The 21,798-nt window shown below is 42.9% G+C and overlaps 1 protein-coding gene across 5 annotated transcripts in view; it reads right to left on the bottom strand.

The window, feature by feature from the left end:
• PSIP1 (PC4 and SRSF1 interacting protein 1) overlaps positions 1–19,558 on the bottom strand; it is a 41,330-nt gene extending 21,772 nt beyond the window's left edge. For 2 of the 5 annotated variants that reach the window (XM_060762411.2, XM_067464375.1), the window contains exons 1-6: positions 19,475–19,552; positions 18,932–19,070; positions 14,308–14,384; positions 11,542–11,680; positions 9,556–9,675; positions 7,057–7,158 (exon numbers count right to left, since the gene is read on the bottom strand). In XM_060762411.2, coding sequence (XP_060618394.2) covers positions 7,057–7,158; positions 9,556–9,675; positions 11,542–11,680; positions 14,308–14,384; positions 18,932–19,003 — 510 coding nt within the window. In that variant the 5' untranslated portion in view covers positions 19,004–19,070; positions 19,475–19,552. The other 3 variants (XM_060762413.2, XM_060762412.2, XM_060762410.2) reach the window with 3 other exon arrangements.
• Positions 19,559–21,798: the final 2,240 nt, after the last annotated feature.

The following is a 21,798-nucleotide window of genomic DNA, read 5'->3' as shown; positions in this document are numbered from 1 at the left end:
TGTGCAAACTGCTTCATTTATTTATATACTGCTTTATATACAGAGAGGACTCAAAGCGGTTTACAAAAAAAATGGCAACATTCAATGTCTTACATACATAAACCAAATCATAAATCAAACAGCATATGACTAATCATAAAAACACAATAGGACAAATTCACCCTAAGATAATAGGACATTTAGACATGAAGTATAAAAATTAAAAATATCTAATAAAAACATTGAAATCATATGATCCAAACTCGTATACTGGGCCATTCCAACTATAATACAACTTCCTCCTTTGTGCCAGTAGTACTGCATAGAGTTGAATAATCTCATATGCAAATTCCCACTACAAATATCCTCCAGTTATTTTACAGGTTATAACACCATTTCAATTCAGAAAGTTTTGAAATGCTGAACCCATGGGGTTTTTTTAAGCTCTAATGTATCAAGGCATTGAAAGTTTGTTTTTGTTTGTTGGAATCCGCCCTGAGTCCCCTTGAGGAGATAGGGCAGAATATAAATAAAGTTGTTGTTGTTATTATTATCTTCCACTTAGGAAAGTAATAGCTCACAATTGGACTGCAACACCTATAAATTCTAACATCTGACACTTACTCAGAGCTATCTTATCTATCCCTTCTCATCCAAGGAATTCAAGATGGGGCACATGACACCATCAGTGTGTCATGTGCGTAGTTAAATAGTGTGTGTAGTTAAATAGTGAGTGTAGTTAAATAGTGTGTAGTTAAATAGTGAGTAATAATGGTAGGTTACATACCTGTGACCATCTTTCTTCGAGTGGTGCTCTGTGAATTCACACTTGTGGAGAGACTGCGCCTGCGTGGGCTCCAACGGAAACTTCTCTAGTTTAAACTTTTTAAGTTTTGGCGGTAACCCCGCCCAGCCCCGGCAGGGCATAAAAGGGCGCCCCGCGCGTACCCTCACAATTCCTACGCCGCAAAGGCAACGAGAAAAATTGGAGGTTTGCCTGCGGGGAGGCCGGGCAGGTTAGTGTGAATTCACAGAGCACCACTCGAAGAAAGATGGTCACAGGTATGTAACCTACCATTTTTCTTTGTGGTCTCTGTGAATGCACACTTGTGGAGACTAGCAAGCTGAGGTCCCGGAGGCGGGAAGAAGGCAAACCGACCATCAAATCAAGGGACCAAACAATTTTATTAACTGCAAACAAGAACGATAAGCCGTATTCTCTCACACGAAGGGTACGGCATGCAAACATACGGGAGTACGTGATCCTCCCAGGCCAAACGTGGATGGCCGATTCACAGTAAAAACACACTCATCAAGATGAGGGCACCTTTAACAGTAACATAAACATGTGCAAAAGAAACATGGTATAAGGCACGATAGCGAGTCCAGAAAGCAACTCGCGTTCAAGGTAGAGAGGAAAACATTCGCCTGTCAGACAGGCCGTGTAACCTTCTTGTGAACAAGTGCAAGTACATCTTAATAACTTTAGTGACAAGCTCCATCAGAGCAACCCGTAGTCACAATAGAACATAATAGTGCAAAAAGAAAAAACGCACAGTACCGAGACCAAGAAAACCACACGGTATCGGTAGTATAACATGGTAGCAAAGGAGATTAAGGTGGACACGACGCCAGAACTGCCCTCCCAAAGGACATGTCAGGTCTATTCCTGGTGTCTAGTCTGTAATGGGACACGAACGTCTGAGGATTTTTCCAAATGGCTGCTTTACAAATAGCGTCCAGGGAAATTCCCTTTAGAAAAGCAGTGGAGGCTGCTACCACCCTGGTTGATCGAGCCCGAACAACCGACGGGGGGTGTTGTCGAGCCAGCTGGTAACACAGCTCGATGGTCGAGGCGATCCAGTGGGAGAGGCGTTGTGCAGAAATTGGAAGACCCAGTTTATCCTGGGCATAAGACACAAAAAGTCTTTGAGTCTTTCGAGACTGGGAAGTCCTGTCCCTGTAGAACAACAACACTCTCCTTACGTCGAGTAGATGAAGTCTCCTTTCTACCGGGGTAGAGGGAGACTAAAAAAAGGAAGGGAGAACAATGTCTTCATTAACATGGAAAGGGGATACGACCTTGGGGAGGAACGACACATCCGTGCGGAGAACTGCATGGAAAATCAAATAAGGTTAATCAACCCTCAGCGCGGCCAGTTCCGACGGCCTGCGGGCTGAGGTGATTGCCACCAAAAAGGCCACCTTCCAGGAAAGGAGCCGGAGGTCCACAGTCGCCAGGGGTTCAAAAGGAGGTCGCACGAACTGCGCGAGCACGAGGTCGAGGTTCCACCCAGGAGTAGGGGGACGAACTGGCGGATGGAGATTGTTGAACCCCTTCAGGAAGGATCTCACCGAGCTGTCTTTGAAAAGAGAGATACTCCCTCTCTGTTGAGTCTGCCACGAAATGGTGGCCAGATGGGATTTCAACGATGACAAGGAAAGTCCACACTCGGTAAGGTACAACAGGAACAAGAGAACCGACGGTATCGAGGGTTGAGGATCATCGATTCCCCTCTCGGCAAGAAAAGCCTGGAAACGGCCGAGGCAGGCCGAATAACACTTCTTCGTCGCCAATTTGTGAGCTGCAGCCAAAATAGGAAGGACACCTGGACAGAGTGCCCTCAGAACTGGATCCTCCACGCTGAGAGGTGAAGGGATAAGAGGTCGGGATGGAGCAGCTGGCCATCCTCCCTGGAGAGGAGATCCTGTCGAAGCGGAAGGCGTCACACACGATCCCTGGAAAGCTGGAGGAGGACTGGAAATCACGGTTGTCGTGGCCATTCTGGCGCAATCAGGATACAGTCGGCTTGCGCCACCTGGATCCTCTCGATCACCCTCGAGATGAGTGGGAAGGGTGGGAAGAGATAGAGTAGGTGCTTCGACCAGTCTAGAAGAAATGCGTCCCCGAGGTATCCCGTTACCGTGTCGGGAGCCAGTCGGGCTCCAAACTGTGGCAGTTGAGCATTCAGAGGCGATGCAAAGAGGTCGGCGGCTGGAAGTCCCCAGTCGTTGAAGATTTTGGTCAGCTCTTGGGGGTTCAGCCTCCATTCATGCGAGGTTGACCTAGTTCTGCTAAGCGCATCCGTCTCGGTGTTGGTTTCGCCTGGGAGGTGCAGGGCTGTTATCGACACCGACCTGGCTACACACCACTCCCAGTTCCAGGGATAGCTTGGAGGCTCGGGATGGAAGGGAATGCCCCTGCAGACATGGTGACAGTCCGTCCAACAGTTCAGAGACTCTTTCACCGACTGCAGGACCACCAGACGCTTTGAGGCCTTGTCCCTCATCGGGTTGAAGCAATCCAGGAACCATCTTTGGAGGGGACGGAAGCGGAGTCTCGCCAACGGGGTCAGCATCACTATGGAGGCCATATGCCCGAGGAGGACTTGTATCTGTTTCGCCAGGACCATGCGGGACCGAAGGACCCTGAGGGTCTCGGTGCGTAGGGCTTTGAATCTTTCCTCTGGAAGGTAGACAGACTGGGACAGAGAATCAAACATGGCGCCGATAAACTTTATGCGTGTGGTGGGCTCTAAGTGGGATTTTTCCCCTGTTTAGTTGGAGACCCAGATCTTCGAGAAGGGAAAGTGTTCTTACAATCTGGTGTCATAGTAGGCTCGGGGAGTGAGCCGCCAGCTGCCAGTCGTCTAAGTATGGAAAAATGCGGATTTTTTCTCTTCTGAGGGCTGCCGCGACCACCGACATGCATTTGGTGAAAGTTCTCGGTGCCGTTACGAGCCCGAACGGGAGCACGTTGAAAACATAAGTCTGTCCCGCTACTCTGAAGGCCAGGAAATGTCTGTGGTGTTTTCTGACTGAAAGATGGAAATAGGCATCTCGAAGGTCGACGGACGCAAAGAAATCTAGTCTGAGGAGGGGAAGTATGGACGATACCGTCACCATTCTGAACTTTCGGGGTCTGATGAAAGAGTTCAAGTCCCTGAGATCGAGGATTGGACGGAGGGAGCCATCCGACTTGGGGACAGTAAAGTATCTGGAGAAAAAGTCCTGATCGTTGTGACAGTCCGGAAGGGGGGAAATGGCCCCTTTCAGAAGAAGGGTATCGACCTCTGAGAGAATTGCCGAAGATGGCTCGATATCGACAATTTGTCCTGTTGGGGGAAGTTCTTCGAACTCCCAACGCATAGCCTTCGTTTACAACCTTCAAGACCCATGCATCTGAGGTGATATCTTGCGATGCAGGGAAGAATCTTGTTAGGCGGTCGCCAAATGGTGTGAGGCCGGATAGAGAATCGAGGTCAGGGTTCGATGGGAGGGGCATGGGAACGGCATTGGTACCGGATTTGTAGGCGGTATCATCCATTAGGGCGTCAAACACGGCGCCTGGCCTGGTTACCTCCCGATGGTTGGCGAGACCTCGAGCGTTGCTGTTGAGGTTGCTGTCTCTGCTGCTGTTGGGATTGTTGATGGTGGGTTTGTTGGGACGATTGCAGAGTTCGAAAGGACTGGCGGTACTGAGTCGTTCGGTATGGGACTCCGTGCCGACGCTTGTACTGAAACCACCTCGTCCTTTGTGCCTGGGGCTGATTTTCAATGCCGCATTTGGTAGCCAAAATCTTGAAGTCCTGATTTGACTTAAGTTTATCGTCCGTCCCCTCAAAGGGGAGGTCTTCAATGACCTGCCTTGACGATGTCGAAAGGCCGGAGAAGCGGAGCCAGGTGTGTCTTCTAATGGCAACCGCATGGGCGATCATTTTTTCCTGCGGTATCTCCAGTGTGTTTGGCCATTTGCATCTGGTGATGCGCTAAAGAGTTTGCTTCTTGGGCCAAAGTGGAGAGGACAGTACGATCTTCCTCCGACATTCTCTGGAAGAAAGGCATTGCTTTTTCCCAAAGTATTTGTTGATATGCCCCCATGCACGCGCCGTAGTTAGCCATCCTGGCCAACAAGAGGGCGCCTGAGTAAAGTTTTCTGCCTACGGCGTTGAACCTCTTTCCTTCTCGGTCTGAAGGCGTCGACGACTGCCTCCCAAACGCCTGGGCAGCTTTCACGACTACCGAGTTTGGGTCGGGGTGGTGCTTGAGCCACTCCAAACCCTCATCATCCGTCCTGTACCATGCCTCGATCCTCTTAGATGTGGGCGGGATGGAGGAAGGAATTTTCCAGGAACTCTGAATGACCTCGAGGAGGTAGGGTAGGAAAGGCAGGAGGGGAGCAGGCGGGGATTCTGACTGCACCCTTTTGAATACTGGATCCGCCACTGCTTTAGAAGTTTGCTTTACTTCTAGGCCTAGAGTGTCTGCCATGCGGGCCATTTGGTCTGCAAAAGCGCGCACATTGTCTGTAGGGGATGGCGGATCGACCTCGTATTCCTCGTGAGTAGGTGATCTCTCGATCCCGAGAGATAGTACCGAGCCCGAGTGGACCGATCTTGGTATCTCGCCATCTTCCTCCTCTTCCTCGGCTGTCACAGACTGAGGGGGAGGGGATGAAGAATTGTCCCGTGCAGGTTGCACTGGCAGAGCGGTCGGAGGGCGCTTAGATGCCGAAGACTGTAAGGCACGCGCCAGCCTCGTGGTCTGTCTACCCCTTTCCGGTGTTCCCGTCGCCGGGAGTGTCTCCTGTCCGTCCGTCACAGTCGGGAAAAACTCCTGTCTGCTGTCACAGTTGGGAAAAGCTCCTGTCTGGCAGTCACAAGACGAACGGGCGCCTCAATCACAGTGTCCACTGAAATTTCAGGGGATTCTGGTCGCTCTACGGGCACCTCTGTATCGGCGAAGACCTCGATGACGAGGTGGCCGAGGAGGCTGTATTTGGCCGTCGAGAAGAGGAAGGAGGTGGCATCGTCTTCTTCTTTGCCGGAGGCTGTGTCGACTTGGAGAGAGACTTGCCCGGGGTGGGCGGAATGGAGGTAGAGGTAGAGGCACGCCGAGACTCTTCTTTCGCTCGGCGAAAAGCGATGCAAACCGTCGTAGAAGATGGCGGGGTCACCGACGTCAACCTCGTGGATCTAATTGGCCTCACTGATGCAATCGAACTGGCCGAAGAGTGTCGAATGCGTATGGTTTCAGTGGTAACCGTTCATGGTTTTGCGGCCTGTTTTGTTGGCTTTGGAAGTTGTCGACATAGCTGCCCTCGGCCTTTTCTGTGCTACCTTCTTCGCCCTTGTTTGGCGAGGCGCGGCCTGGGGCGGGGGGTCGACGGACTGTAAGGTCGACGCCTCTGCCGATGTCAACAGTCGAGATGTCGCGGACGGTGCTGCCCTCGACGTCATGCCAATGGCCAAGACACTGAAGTTGACCGTTGTTGGTAAAGCAGGTACCGAAGACGATGGACCCGGTTTTTCCGGGATTCTGCCATCAGCGCTTGGCAATGGCGGCACGAAGAAGTAATGTGTGCCTCGCCGAGACACAAAAGACAAAGGGAATGTTTGTCGGAGTCAGGGATCTTCTTCGAACAATTCGTGCATTTTTTAAATATGGTTGTTGACATCTCAGAAGAGCCGAAGTGAGCCGTGTGGTGGAAAAAAAGGAATTGCGAGGGTACGCGCGGGGCGCCCTTTTATGCCCTGCCGGGGCTGGGCGGGGTTACCGCCAAAACTTAAGAAGTTTAAACTAGAGAAGTTTCCGTTGGAGCCCCCGCAGGCGCAGTCTCTCCACAAGTGTGCATTCACAAAGACCACGAAGAAAAAATAAGTATATGACTTTCTTTTTTAAAAATGCCTGATTTCAACTAGGCTAAATTGGTCATAATGGGAAAGTTGTGAGAGAATAATAAAAATGAAGAACGTTGAAAAGCAGGTAACACCTGCACATCCTTAACCAATTTGGCATTGTGAGTGCCTAACTACTTAACCAACTTAACATGAAGCTATATGTGCTTCTAGAGGTACTTTAAGCAATTAAAACACATGGCAATTTAACAGTTAGTTATATTTAGTGGTTCAACTAAAATTAATTGATGATGCCAAACAAGCAAAGCCATTGGGGGAAAGGAACAGTTTGTATGGGAGGACACATTTGGTTAATGGGGTACATCATTTCTATTTTTCAGAATTCTGTGAAGCAGGGTCAAGTTAAATAAGAAGATACACAACACACTCTTCAACATACTTCACTGGTAGGTTTTTCTGAAGAATCGTCCTCTTTTGGTGTTTCCATCTCTTTATCTTCCATTTCAACCTCAGAGTCAAGACTATCTTGCTTAACAGATCCCTAGGAATGAGATACCAAAATCATTAGCTATGCTTTACATTCAAATAACATCTGCTTAGGCACATAGGGATGGTATTAATTCTATCTATAAGGCAGCATAAGTCTGTCTCAGATTTTGTTTTAAAATGGTAAATAAAAATCCATGCATCTAATTCTTCTTTCAGAAAAAAAAGTGTACACATATAGCTTGACTTCTCTGAGACAGAAATGGGACAGGCACAGATAAAATACCTGATCTTAAAATACAGTATACCTTGATATCTTTATGTAAGCTTTTTACTGGCATCCCTGAAGTTATCAAGAGGGAGCTCTCCACTAATGATACTTAAGGTGTATTGTTATGTATCCGATCCATGTTTGAGTCAGTGTTGCTGACTTGTGTGGCTTCCCTGATTCCTGACCCAAGATTTTATTTATTTGTTTGTTTGTTAATTAATTCATTAATTATGTTGGCTTTCTCTCAAAGAGGGACTCAAAAGTAGCTCACAGAAGAAACCAGTTAAAATTAGAAAAGTCAATGCTATCATAGGAGGATGTACACAACTAACTCCTAACACCTGCTGAACAGGACTTTTAAAAATACTTTAAGGTTCATGAACAGAATTTGAAAATACATTGAATCTAGCAGATTTTTAAACAATACAGCCCCTGCTGGGCTGTAGCCCAGGGATCCACCCGAAACAAACAATAAACTTTATAAGGCATTGTTACAAAAACATGGAGGGGGAAAAGGCTATGGCACACACTCACCACATTAAGAGCAAGTATTATTTCCAAAGTATGTACATTGCATCCATTCTTTCTCTCTTATTTCAATATTATGGCTGTCATCGTATCAGAAGAAAATGTCAAGCTATTTTTAGAACATGGCCCAAAATGTTTTGTATACGGTTAACTTGAAATCACTAGGAATTTATAACATTTTCCATGTCTAAACAAATTGTTTTCTTCAACATGTCTATACCCGATTTAGGCCCCATGGTCACTCCCACGTTTCCTCTTTAACACTTCCCCAGCTCACCATGATTTTTTTTCTTTGATCCCTACCATTTTAGTGACAAGATAAGACATTATGTCAAGCACTTGAACCTCAAAACACAAAACCAGCAAGCCATCATCATTCACTGCCCTTCCCACACAAACATATTTTCTACCCTGAGGACAACAACTCTCAACCTGACATTTTGTCAACTCACAGAGTTCATCGTGAACCTCCATAATTTACTGTTTTGGGATTCAAAACTTTTCCTAGATACTCTGCAACAATTCAAACAGAAAAATTGTTCAGGAGGTAATTACAACAAGATACATTCTTTTGCCCAACTTAACAGATAACTGAGGCCCCTTCCATACAGCTGAATAAAATCTCACATTTTCTGCTTTGAACTGGGATATATGGCAGTGTGGAGTCAGATATTCCAGTTCAAAGCAGATATTGTGGGTTATTCTGCCTTGATATTCTGAGTTATATGGCTGTGTGGAAGGCTGCTGAGAAGTTTATCTTATAGTGAAAGGTGGCTTACTTTTGATTTACTTTTTACAAAAGAAAGCTGAACAAGGCAGCAGTATCTTTCACAGATTCAACAAAACGTAACACTAAGTATGATGAGGGATTTACATGCCATTTGCTACCCTATAGTGATCACAATACTTTACAAATAATATTGGTGAAATAAAAATGCTAAAAATGCCGATATGTGTGTGTGTGTGTGTGTGTGTGTACTGCCAAAATATTAAGATCAATGTCTGCTTTTTTCATTACTACAGTATATATAAATATGGGTAAAAAGATTGTTTTACACTGAAGTTAGAAGAAAGCACATTTAAAGCAAAACCCACATCCCAGAAATAAATATTATATAGGTTCTTGTGGGTTTTTTCGGGCTATAGAGCCATGTTCTAGAGGCATTTCTCCTGACGTTTCGCCTGCATCTATGGCAAGCATCCTCAGAGGTCTCAACCTCTGAGGATGCTTGCCATAGATGCAGGCGAAACGTCAGGAGAAATGCCTCTAGAACATGGCTCTATAGCCCGAAAAAACCCACAAGAACCTAGTGATTCCAGCCATGAAAGCCTTCGACAATACATTGAAATATTATATAGTCCAGTGAGGCTTATTACAAGAGAAGATGGTATAGCAAAAAGGACAGTATTAGAAGATTATTTTATTTTTCATTCATTACATAATTAGCACAAAACCAAGTGTTATAAATATACTCTCCTGCTACTAAAACCAGATCCTATTCATTAATCACTAAGGCTCTGATTCATCTATCCATTTAATGAAGAACTTTCAACTCTAATTATTTGTCATACTGCTACTGATAATCCAATTATGCAGTAAAACCTTCTCCAAAAAGCAGCTCTTCTGAAAGCCATTGATTTATGATGACTTACTTTAAGAGCAGTAGCTTTCCTCCGTTTAGGCCCCATTTTTTGCTCACTTTCCTCTGTAGCATCTATATTAGTATCTTCAGGAGTTTCTTTATCATCTGCAGTGTTAACAGCTGGCTGGGACTACAAACAAAGAGAATACCACCCACATAAATAAATCAGCAGCAAAAGCATGACAGCATCGATACGTTTCAAGGGAAGTGATTAAAAAAACATTTGAAATGTTTTTAAATATTCTGGTGATGTTCATTCTATCTCAGACTTTGAGGAGGATATAGGAACAAAACAAAGTACATAGTAATTTGTCTACAAAACATGCATCCTAATTCAAGAGTCTCATTAAATACAATGGAGTTTATATTAATAATAATAATAATAATAATAATATTCCAGTAAATGTGATTACATTTGTGCCCAAAAACTAAAGTACTTTAATAGTCAAATTTTGAAAAACATCTAGTACATTATTTGGCAAGCTATGATAAGAATATAGAAACAGAGGATTTATTTACACGTTGCCCTCTAAAGCAGTGATCTCAGATTATTTGACTGGGCAGATTCTTCTCCAGTGTGCCAGGGACCAGTACTGTATTGTATTGGTGCCCATAATTATTTGTTTCTTGGAAATTTGCATGGGACTGGTACACGACAGTTTGCGGGCTGGTACAGGCCCATCATCCACCATTTTGAACAAAACTGTTCTGAATGACAAGAGTACAAGGAACCAAGCCCACCCCATCAAGTCTATATTCGCTTCTGAAAGACAAACTTTCTGATGACTGTTATTGAAGAGTATTTCAAGGACTTGTTTTTGTCTTGTTTACAATTCTGACAGGATCCATACTGGTCCTCATTCTTTCATGTTGCAACATTTGCGTTTCTAACTTACTCTGGTAGAAGCTGTCTTTCCTAAGGAAAAACCTCAACTGTCCCCAAATCTTAAAGGCACCATCAGAAGGTAGTTATCTACTTGTTTGCGTAAAACTGAGCAGATACTCCAAGACATACTGAAAGAAATACCTTCCAGTGAACACTATTTGCAGCAACTGCTAGGTAACACACAGTCTTCTAAAGCCACTCTTTAAATTGTGGATTCTGATCCCAAATGCTCAATGTTGGGGTCATAAAAATGTAGTAAGAGAAAAACATTTCTTCACATCACCTGGACATTTACTAAAAAAAAAAAAATCTGTTAGCAACAACAGGAAGAGTTTAAAGTAGTCTCTGCAGATGATGCTTCAGTTGTATTCCAAAAAAGTAGCCAGTTTAGCAAGCTTTGCAAATGCTGATCTATTATCAGGAAATGTTTGATTTTTATACCTTTTTTATATACCTATATACAGGGTGAGGCAGCATAACTTCCTTTTTTAAAATGCGTGCCATTCAGTCAGTTGTCTCATTTGAGAGGCGGGAGTATAACGTTTTGTCTTGACACAGTTCAGTCGCCATCTTGCGCTGGAACAGTGAGGAGAATGCTTTTGCCGTTGAAGCCTACTTTTCGAGTGGATTTGGAGTGGCCGGCCCACTCTCCAGATTTGGCCCCTTGTGATTTTTTTCTATGGAGTTTTTTGAAATCCCGTGTTTATGTGAACCATCCAAGGACCCTACAAGATTTGAAGACCAACATCCAGGAAGAAATTGCCAACATACTGCCTGCTATGCTGGCAAGAGTCATGACAAATGCCAGAAATCGGTTTACTCAGTGTATGGAGAATGGGGGACGTCACCTACCTAATTTGATCTTCAAAACTACGTGAAACAAAACTTTAGGTATGCGCCTACATTATAAAAAAAAATTCTGATTCATACAATGGGTTTTATTAAGTTTTGGAAAAAGTAAGTTATGCTGCATCACCCTGTACCTGGGGTCATGTAAAAATTTCTCAGGCCACCATCTCAGTTATACTGCTGTAAGCAACTTGAGACTTGGATATGACACTCAAAGGAACAGGAAACCAGCAGGAATATTTCTTATAATGTGGAACTTACCTGCTGACTAGAAAATTTAACTTTGGGGTTGTTGTCTATTTCCCACAATCCTTCATTAAAGCCTTTTCTTTTATTTGGCTTGCCATATTTTTCTTTATTTTCAGCATAGGGGAATATATCTTTTGGTCCCAAATATGCTCTATAAAAGAAACGAAATACTTATTGTATTCTACATACATTCTATGTTTTGCACATCATGCTCATTAAAACTACTGTTTTGAAGAGTTATTGTTTATAATTATTCTTTAAGAATATATTTAAAGATTTCTAAACGATTAACAAATTCCTCACCAAACAGCCCTAATAAAAGACAAGTCATGGGAAAAACCAGAAGTGCTTTTAGAGGTTAATAAATTCAACAACCCAGTGCCATTTATTCCCAAAGATATTGAAACTCGTTTTTGACAATAAGCCCTCAAGCATGAACATATGTATGTATCATAAAAAATGGTTAAATATCTCTCTATGATAATCCCTAAATCAAAATTTAATTTAATGTATATACTCGAGGATAAGCTGGGTCTTTCAGCCCTTTTTTAGGCTGAAAAGGCTCCCCTCAGTTTATACTCGAGTCAAAGTTATTTATTATTTTGTTATTATTATTACATTATTTTACTCTTAATTATTATTTATTACATTTATTATGTTATTCTATTTATTATTACTTTTATTATTTTCACCTATTTTTATTACATTTATTATTTTACTCTATTGTTATTATTGCATCTCTCATTTTACTCTACTGTTACTGATATTATTATATTTCCATTATTTTACTCCGGAGCCCCTGGTGGCGCAGTGGGTTAAAGCCCTGTGCCGGCAGGACTGAAGACCGACAGGTCATAGGTTCGAATCCGGGGAGAGGCGGATGAGCTCCCTCTATCAGCTCCAGCTCCTCATGCGGGGACATGAGAGAAGCCTCCCACAAGGATGATAAAAACATCAAATCATCCGGGCATCCCCTGGGCAACGTCCTTGCAGACAGCCAATTCTCTCACAACAGGAGCGACTTGCAGTTTCTCAGGTCGCTCCTGACGCGACAAAAAAAAGTAAATTATTTTACTCTATTTTTATTACATTATTTTACTCTCTATTATTATTGGAAGGATACGTAAGCACATTTACATTGAAGAAAGTTAGAATAATGGTTTAATCCGAGTTGGACAATCTTATCTTAAAGTTTTTTGTAAATATTCAAAAGCATTTAACCTACTGATGCCTCAATTAATGTCATTTTATCTACTGTTATTTTGAAATTTACCTGTAGCTGTTGCATTTTCCACCCTCAGCTTATACTCGAGTAATTACATTTTCCTAGTTTTTTGTGGTAAAATGGGGTGCCTTGGCTTATATTAAGTGGGCTTATACTCAAATATACACGGTGTTTCATTTTTATAATGCTTTCCTCCAAATACGGCTAGCATTATAAAATGTAATGGGTACTTTGCAGGTTTAGCAATGTTACCACAATGAAAAAGGACAATTCATCATTAGAATTATTAGGGAACGGTTTGAAAAGAAACAAATATCATAGCACCAGACATATATTATCCATCCAGATTTTGAATACTATGTATAGAACTAAGTACATTTCAATATTAAAACATTAGGCAAATTAGAAAACAGCTAGATGAAGAAAAAGCTGTCACAGGAAATATGGTTATGCCCCTGGATCTCAAATCTTGATATTCAGCTTTGACACTTATCCTGCTGCTCTTGCTAAAATATGACTGAAAGATTTGTGAAAGGTCTAATCTGGTAAGAACTAAACCGCTTTTCTACAACACATTTCTAGGTAAGTGGACACTGACTCTAACCAGAGTAACTCCTCCTTTATAACTATAAAAATACAACTCAGGAGAGCAACATATTAAAGAATGAGAAAGGAGGCAATGTCAGCAAGACTGTAGTTATGACAACCTGCAGAAAACCCAGTGATTGCTATATATCAATACAGACATCATTTCATAGAGCTACCAGGTCAACAAGCTCTCTTTCCCTTCCCATGCCCTTGGTGCATTATGTCTTCTTAATTTGATTTCTTCCAGTCCCTCCCCCCAGAACTGCACACTGTATCCCTTCCCCCCACCCTTTCTGTTCTCCCTACCGGCTGCTGCTTAACAGAATTAGGCCGGCCAGTTGCTGAAGGCAGCAAAGAACAGCATGAGAGGCAGCCAATTTGTTCCCTTTCCATTCAGTAGAGGTGGGGAGAGTGCAGCTTCTCCAGATGTTGTTGGACTGCAACTCCCAGCTCGGGCACCACAGGTAATGGTGGAAAATGCTAGGATCAGTGGTCCAGCATCACAAGTGCTGTACAATTCCCACTCCTGCTTTACATTGTCCTCCATAAACAGCTGTTTTAAACCCAATTAGTTCAGTCAGAGCAGCCAATTGGGGTAAAAATGGCTTATCTTGATTTTCAGCATAATTGATAGTCTAAGGCATATTTCCAACAGTCAGGTTAAAGCCACAAGTTAAAGCCAGGGAGCAGTTTCGTGCACTCAAAATGACACAGCCATCCCTTCCTGACATGTTTTCTTTGTGGCAAGGCCATAACCACAAGTGCAAGGTAAGTGCAGGATAACTATCTGAGATCAGCCTTTAGGAACCAAAGATTCTCAAAGCTTATTTCTGGAAACTCTTTACTCTTGAGTTTATTTTCTTCATATGCTCACTTATGCCCTCCAAGATAGAAGTATTAGTTAAGTTTCTTCTACAGCCAAGAAACTATCTAAAGCAGTAGGGCTTTTCATATTCAAGACTTACGTTTCATGTGTGCCAAAAAAGAATATAGGCATTTTATTTGTGGGTGGCTTCACTGCTCCGTCAGGAACTTCATCCACCTAAAGAAGAAAATAATATTTGGTATAACTATGATGTGTGGATCTGAGTAAAAATTCATTCTAGAGAGTTCTTCTCAATGTCCTTACAGAAGTGTATATAGACCTCCCAGACAGAGAAAACAATAATTCCAGAACATTATTATAAGAAAAACCACTCGTCCTGGGCACAGATGTTCAAAGATCCTAATTGTTACTTAGAAACCTACACAATCAAATGATCAAACACAGACAATGCACAGAGAACTGATATTTAACCTCCCCAACTTAAAAAAAAATCTCAGACCAATCCCTGCTTATACTATGACAATTTTGAAAGTCATGAACCTCCATCATAGAATCAAAGAGTTGGAAGAGACCTCATGGCCATCCAGTCCAACCCCCTGCCAAGAAGCAGGAATATTGCATTCAAATCACCCCTGACATCACCATCACCATCATAGGTGGCTGAGTATGACTACCTTCCAAAGGCAAGTCTTGATGGTGGGTCTGTGACTGTGAAGTCCTATTCTGGATCTGTATGGTCTTTCACACTGAGAACGTAAATTTCCAGATAGAAGGCAATCACAAAGATTTGCTTGGGACGCTTTTCTCTTGGCGTGTTTTTCCCTTTTGCTCTCTATTCATGCCTCTTCAAAATCCCAAGTACCATAGGAACAGCTGATCTCCAGGGCAGCAGGGCTTCCCAGTTCTTGATGTTTATATCACTTTTTGGTTAGATTTAAATCTGTCTTTAAATCCCTTTTGTTGTCCACTGGCATTTTTTCTGTTCTTAAGATTTGTGTGTGTGTCAGGAGCGACTTGAGAAACTGCAAGTTGCTTCTGGTGTGAGAGAATTGGTTGTCTGCAAGGACATTGCCCAGGGGACACTTCCTTGTGGGAAGTTTCTCTCATGCCCCTGCATGGGAAGCTGGAGCTGGCAGAAGGAGCTCATCTACACTCTCCCCGGATTCAATCCTGTGACCTGTCAGTCTTCAGTCCTGCTGGCACAAAGATTTAACCCATTGTGCCACCAAGGGTTCCTGTTAATAAGATTAGAATAAAGAAACTGCTTTGTGAGATGGTGATCGGATATTTGGAAAATGTAGCCAGCCCAGCAAAGTTGACAGTAGAGAATCGTTTTAATGCTGGTGGTTTTTGCTCCTTCCAGTCATTGACATTTGTCTGCCTGTCTTCTCAGGAAATTTGAATAATTTTTTGAAGGCAACAATGATGGAATCTCAGAACAGTTCCTGCCAAAGTATGACAATTCAGCAAGTTACAAAGTCCATGTCGCTCCATACTTCTGAGACGACACAGCCCCACAATTCGTAAATATATATAATTTTTTGATACAGAGATTATGGAAGTATTCAGTCATGATGTCACAATAGTATGAGAAGCAATCAAAATAATTTATGAATTTCACATTCAATTGGGTAAGTTCTTTAAATGCTACCTCATGGACCATCTGAGCATTTCTGCTCCAGATATAAAGGCACACCAAAAGTCATGAACCAGTGATTTTTGATGCTGTGTCAGACAAAAATGGATTCAAATGAAAATAAATAATGAGAATCCATGCAGAAAAATGTTCTGGAGTTATTTTTTCTTTACCAGCTGCTGCTTCATGACATGCCTGGTTATAATTTTTGTAACGCATTCAGGAGAAACAAGAGAAATATAAATATGGAAAATCAGAATCAAGAAACCAGTATGATCCATCAAATTTGTGCCACTGAATTGTTCGATTGCAACTGAATTCTTTGCTTATTGACAAACACTGAAGAGATGTGAAGATGGGTATATGAATAATCATGAAGACCTGTGCTCCAATCTAATTCTTGGTGCACTGAAATATGTGTATGTTTACAACTTAAAATAAATATATGGCTTTGGGGAAAAATCAGCAATTATACATTCATTTTAGTTACTTTAGACGGTAGTTGACTACAAATCCTAGAATTTCAGACCACAATCCAACTACTAGTCCCAACCAAAATAGGTGCATTAATCCAAACTGGAATTAGCAATTGAATGTAGACCATAAGTAGGAATCAAGCAACTCTCAGCATTTTTCACTATTAGCTATACTGGCTACATAATCCAGTATCTGGAGGAGTGAACGATTCTATGGATGCATCTGTACTGTTGAATTAATGCACTTTGACATCACTTTAACTACCATGGCTCAATGCAATGGAATCATGGAGCTTATAGTTTTATACGGTATTGAGCCTTCTCTGCTAAAGAATACTGGTGCCTCTTCAAACTGCAACTCCCATGATCATAGTATTGAACCACAGCAGTTGAAGTGAAATCAAACTGTATTAATTCTACAGTGTAGGTGTATCCGATGTAACACTGGCCATGCTGCCTGAGGTTTCAGATAGGCTGCATCGAACTGATTTTTAAAGCCACAAAAGATTAATTCTTTTTCGTCATTTTGAAAAAAAAAGGTGATATGAATCATTTCTGACATTTTTACAAAAAGCCTGACCAAACAGATCCAGATCAAATTATCTAGGTTTGCTGTTAGGAATGTACTTCACTTACAGAAACTATATGTTCCATAAAAAAAAAACATATACATTAGGCTTCCTGTTAACTGGCACCAATGGGGATTGGTAGATGCCGGATAAATGTAGGTTTTGGTTGCTTTAGTTACTATTAAAAACAGGCCTAACTAATACTATTATTGACTTCATATTAACACTGAAAGAAATTAAAAGCAAATTAAGACAATTTCAGATAAATGCAATGTAACACAGTTTTACTGTACATTATAAATGTATTATACATGTATATTATTTTTTATTTGAAGTATTACTTCTTCAATTTCCCCCCAAATTTGTTTGAATTACATTTAACTGGAAGCCTTCTGAATTATCATGGAATATGGATGGGAATCATGCACTCATCCAAGTGTCATTTAACTGCACCCGGTAGCATTCATTCTTCACCATTAACTATATTGGCTAGGGCTACTGGGCCATGCAGTCCAGTATCGGGGGTCGAACTGATTATTTTAACCCACAAAAGATTAGTTAAATGAAACATCTTCAACATTCTTCACATTAAATGTCATAATCTCTGTTTTAGGCTTCCTGAGAGAAATGCACTTCATTTACACACATTAAGGGTCCTTATAATGAAAGTATGCAGGTCTTTTTAAGTACAGACAGTCCCCAAGTTACAGACAAGATAGATTCTGTAGGTTTGTTCTTAAGTTTAATTTGTATGTAAGTTGGAACAAGTACATTTTAAGTGTAACCCCAGCCAAATATATATAAGCTTTGGACCGGACAGGGAAGGGTGAACACCCCTGTGGAATTTGTTCTTCTGTCTGTGGCCCCTATTCAGAATATTTCCCCTCACTTTTGAAAGTGAGAATTGGATTCTGAAAAATGTAGCTTGTGGAAACAAGGATTGGTGAAAAAGCTTCAGTGGAGAACCCTTTTCTCCATGGTAACTCTTCCAGAAGTGAATTTTCCTTCCGAAGGGCAGATGTCTCTCATTTCCTGCTGTCTCACCACCCTCCACCCTTCTTAACTGAGTCGTTTGTATGTCAGATGTTTGTAACTTGAGGACTACCTGTATTTTAGTTAATACAGAATATATATATATATATATATATATATGTACTAGCCATCCCCTGCCACACATTGCTGTGGCCCAGTCTGTATATATGTGTTTGTGTGTATATATATTTGTGTATATGTGCATATATGTGTGTTTCCATATATATGTGTAGTTTTGCACATGCATTGTAATCTATTTTTTATTTTTTGCTTTTTAAGTCCCTTCCCCTGTGTTTCTCAATGTTTTTATGAGTGGTGGTCACTTGTTGGCCTGATAGTTGTATTGTGTCCAAATTTGGTGTCAATTTGTCCAGCGGTTTTTGAGTTATGTTAATCCCACAAACAAACATTATATTTTTGTTTATATGTATACTAGCTGTTCCCTGCCATGTATTGCTGTGGCCCAGTCTGTGTATATGTGTTTTGTGTGTGCATATATGTGTGTTTGCATATATATATATGTGTGTGTGGTTTTGTGCATATGTTGTAATGTATTTTTAATTTTTTGCCCTTTTAAGGCTCGTCTGCTGTGTTTTTCGGTGTTTTTATGAGTGAGGGTCACTCGTTGGCCCGACAGGTGTATTGTGTCCAAATTTGGTGTCAATTCGTCCAGCGGTTTTTGAGTTATGTTAATCCCACAAACGAACATTACATTTTTATTTATATGTATATATCTCAAGCGCGTCCACTGGAAGGAAAATACTGCTTCTATTTAACGGTGCCAAAACCCATCAAAAGACGAACGCAGGAAACCAGTATGTGGGCATCTGCAATGTGACTTCCCGTGCCACAAACACACACACACACACACACCCCTCCTCTGCTGTTAAAGCAAGGAGGGAGGATCCATAAGGAAAACAAGGGCAAAGCATGGGGAGCCGAGCCATTTCAAGAGGACGCTTTCTCCGAAAAGGTGTGTTTGCCTGGAAATGGCAAAAGCATCAACAGCTGCAGGTGTTTCTGTCCCCCAAATTGTGCCTAGTGCCTTACCCTGGCCGGCCAATGGGGATAGCCTTTCATCTTGGCGAAGATCAGATCCCCTGGTTTGAAATCGAGGCTCATGTTGCTGCTGCTGAGTGAAACACCTGGGTCGGGTTTTCACGTGAACGAGCGTTCTCACGAGCAGGTCCTGAAAAAAAAGGGGGAGGAGGTAAACAAAAGCAGGCAATTATAGAGGATATATATAGCTGGAGCCTCCCCCTTCCCCAGCCGGCCAAGGCTCTCTCCTCCTCACCCCGTTTTGGCGGGAAGAAGCGCCCTCCCATCCCTCGCCGCAGGGAAGCCGCCCCTTTCCCCTCACGCTCTCTCTCTCTCGCTCTCTCACCCCGCGCATGCGCAGAAGCCCCCCTCCAGCATTCCCCCCCCCCCCCACCGGCTCCCCACAGATGCCCGTTGCTCGGCTCGCGCCCCTCTCCCCTCCTCCCCTGCCCGCGCGCCACCTTGCCAACACCTCCTCCCGTCTCCGAAGTCCCAACAGTGGCCGCTGCTGCAGCCCTTGGCCACGCGCATGCGCAAAACGCAACAGCTCTCTACCTCCAGACAAACACAAGGCGTACACACCCCCGCCTCGCGCCCGCCACTGACTGACTGCCCAGCGCTCACTCGCTGGCTCGCGCTCCTCCGTCGGGGCGTACCAAGTGATTCCCACAATGGGGGGAGGGAGAGGAGATTAGGAAAAAAAAATACACAAGAGATATTTCCCGAGGTTTTTTTTTCACACAAACACGCAGCAAAGGGTGAAATCCGCCCTAATGGAATCCGGTTTCCAGTTGCTTTACCTCTAGCAATAGCGGCACAAAATTGGTTTTCAATTACACCCCCCTCTTTTTTTTTAAATAAGGGTAGTGGTTTGCTCCGCTTCCTCCTGCTCTTGTTATGGGCTTTTGTAGGCCCGCGAGGCAAAGGAGGAAAGGGGCGTGAGGGCTGAGGAGGCGCTGCTGTGATGTTGTATGGTTTGCACGCCCTCCAAAGTCACTCCCAGAATATTTTGCCCCAGCAGGAGCATTTTCCCATCCACCTCCATGATAGTTTGGAGATGGGCCAAAGTCTAAACATGACACTCATGTTTCACATTTATATTATGCACATAGCCTGCATTTATGTTTAATGTACACCCTCTTATGCACATAGCCAGAAGGTCGTGCTTTTAATAACATTGTGGATGAAACAAAAAGGTGCATCGACACTTCAAAATGAATGCAGCTTGACACGATTTTGCCACGGCTCAAGGCTATAGTATCCTGGGAGTTGTAGTTTGGCGAAGTACCAGCACGTTTTGGCAGAGGAGGCGAAAGACTTTGTATAACTACAATACCCAGGACTCCATAGCATTAAGCCCTGACAAAATTCATTCCATAATGTAGATGAAGCATGGGTGCACAGACGACGTCGTCATCAGCATACTGGAGTTCTATAACAGATGTTAAAAACTGAGAATTGGGAAGCCCGGGTCCTTGAGTGCTCTAGCTAGAGGTCAGCTGTGACCAGCAATGCTGTAGAATTTGAAGAGGCACAAATGGAGAGCGAAAGAGAGAAACTTGCCAAGTGGAAGGAGTGTCAAGCCAACCCCAACCAGGACTGCCTTCCACCTGGAAACCGATGCCCTCACTGCAGGAGAACATGCAGGTCAAGCATAGGGCTGCACAGTCACCTACGGCCTCACCGCCAATACACCGAATCTGGAAGGCAATCTTACTCAGTCAATGAGGGATCGCTTCAGCGACTGAGGGGGGAAAGGAGGGCACCCAAGGCTGTTAGGAATGGTGGGAGTTGTAGTCCAAAACACCTGGAGGGCCAAAGTTTGTCCATGCCTAATCTAGAAGCCTAATGAGTGCATGAAAGCATTCAGAGAACAACAGGCTTCCTTCAGCCCTTTTAAAGAAGCTGGCTTTTTAGGAGGTGTTTCAGCACATGTTCTTGTATGAAAAGTAGCACTCCCTGGAAATGCCTCACACATAGCTTTGGGCTGCTTTTAATCATGTACTTCAGTGTGAAATACCTAACTTTTGTGACTAAGAGTACTGATCTTTTGTACAGATTGTGACTATGCAGTTGAGGATCTAAATTTTACATTTGCCTTTGCAGCAGCAGGCATCTGTCCCTTTTCTAAGCAAATTAACAGACTAAGGCTTTCCATAGACACTACCCATGAAAGCTAAACTCCATGGACAAAAAGTGGATTTCAAATACTGGTTGAATGTTTGTGAGATAAGAAAAATGCCTGCCTTCAAAAAAGTTGAATTTTTATGTTTAAAAACATAATACACATTTATCATATCAGAAGCAAAATGAGGGTACAGTTATAATGTATTTAAAAATAATACAAACAAAGTTAAAAACTTGGCATTATACTAGATTTCCTTTGACCAGAAGCTGGCCACTTGGGGTGCTTCTGGTGTCGCTATACGGATTTCTTCCATTGTGAGTGTGGCAGGGCTCAGGCTGCATTGTAATAGACGGTCTGTGGTTTGCTCTTCTCCGCACTCACATGTCGTGGATTCCACTTTGTAGCCCCATTTCTTAAGATTGGTTCTGCATCTCATTGTGCCATAGCGCAGTCTGTTCAGTGTCTTGCAAGTTGCCCAGTCTTCTGTGTGCCCAGGGAGGAGTTTCTCATCCAGTCTCAGCCACTGATTGAGGATCTGGGTTTCAGCCTGCCACTTTTGGATTCTTGCTTGCTGAGATGTTCCTGCGAGTATCTCTGTAGATCTTAAGAAGATGTTTCTTTATTTAAGGCATTGGTGTTTTGGCTGATATCCAAACAAAGGATGGGCCGGATATGTCACTGCCTTGACCCTTTTATTGCTGGCTGCTACTTCCCGATTGATGTCAGGTGGTACAATACTGGCTAAACAGTG

This window comes from Anolis sagrei, chromosome 2, assembly GCF_037176765.1.
Source record: "Anolis sagrei isolate rAnoSag1 chromosome 2, rAnoSag1.mat, whole genome shotgun sequence".
NCBI classification, from domain to species: Eukaryota; Metazoa; Chordata; class Lepidosauria; order Squamata; family Dactyloidae; genus Anolis; species Anolis sagrei.
Note: the sequence above shows the minus strand (reverse complement) of the source record. Positions and strands in the feature narration are given on the sequence as shown.